This window comes from Chaetura pelagica, unplaced genomic scaffold (genome assembly GCF_000747805.2).
Source record: "Chaetura pelagica isolate M959 unplaced genomic scaffold, ChaPel_1.0 scaffold698, whole genome shotgun sequence".
NCBI classification, from domain to species: Eukaryota; Metazoa; Chordata; class Aves; order Apodiformes; family Apodidae; genus Chaetura; species Chaetura pelagica.
In genome coordinates this window covers 270,140-270,907 of record NW_009954236.1, presented here as the reverse complement: position 1 = coordinate 270,907, position 768 = coordinate 270,140, and the positions used below count along the sequence as shown (strand labels likewise).

General features: G+C 64.2%; 1 protein-coding gene across 1 annotated transcript in view; it reads left to right on the top strand.

Moving 5' to 3' along the window:
- TRIM63 (tripartite motif containing 63, E3 ubiquitin protein ligase) overlaps nucleotides 1-768 on the top strand; it is a 23,603-nt gene that overhangs the window by 1,861 nt on the left and 20,974 nt on the right. Inside the window, exons 4-5 of the mRNA XM_010003688.1 lie at nucleotides 227-322; nucleotides 447-680. Coding sequence (XP_010001990.1) covers nucleotides 227-322; nucleotides 447-680 — 330 coding nt within the window. The remainder of the gene's footprint in view (nucleotides 1-226; nucleotides 323-446; nucleotides 681-768) is intronic.

Genomic DNA, 768 nt, shown 5'->3' with positions numbered 1-768 from the left:
GTGCCGACCTGGCGCAGCCACAAATAGCACTGGGACTCACTCCTGGGGTATTAATATCCCCCCGGGTGACTTCGCCCAGGAGACAGCCTATATTTAGAGTGACCATGGCTGGAGAGGGATGTGGGGGGGAGCAGGGCTGGGCAATGCCCAGCCCATCCCCACGGATGGGAGATGTCCCTGTCCCCGCTGGGGTTCAAGCTGTCTCTGTCCATCCACCCCTACCCAGACCGAACTGAACAACTGCATCTCTATGCTGGTGGCGGGGAATGACCGGATCCAAACCATCATCTCCCAGCTGGAGGACTCGTGCCGGAGCACTGAGGTGAGGAACAGGGGGAAAAGGAGCCCTCGGGAAACCCAGCTGGAGCTGGAGGAGGGAGCAGGGAAACTGGTGGTGCCGAGGGAGGGACAGAGAGGTGGCATCCCTTGTCACCTTGTCCCCGCAGGAGAACAGCAAGGCGGCCAAGCAGGAGCTGTGCGCTCGCTTCGACGCGCTGGCGGCGCTGCTGGAGGAGAAGAAGGGGGAGCTGCTGGAGCGCATCGCCCACGAGCAGGGCACCAAGACGGGCTTCGTGCAGGGCCTCATCCAGCGCTACAAGGAGCAGCTGGAGAAGTCGAGCAGGCTGGTGGAGACGGCCATCCAGGCCATGGAGGAGCCCGAGGGGGCTGCCTTCCTCATGGTGAGGCTCCCCGCCCCCTTCCAGATCCCTTCTCACGGTGCCCTCCTGGGGTCCCAGTGGCTTTTGGGCCTCCTGGCCGCCGCCACCC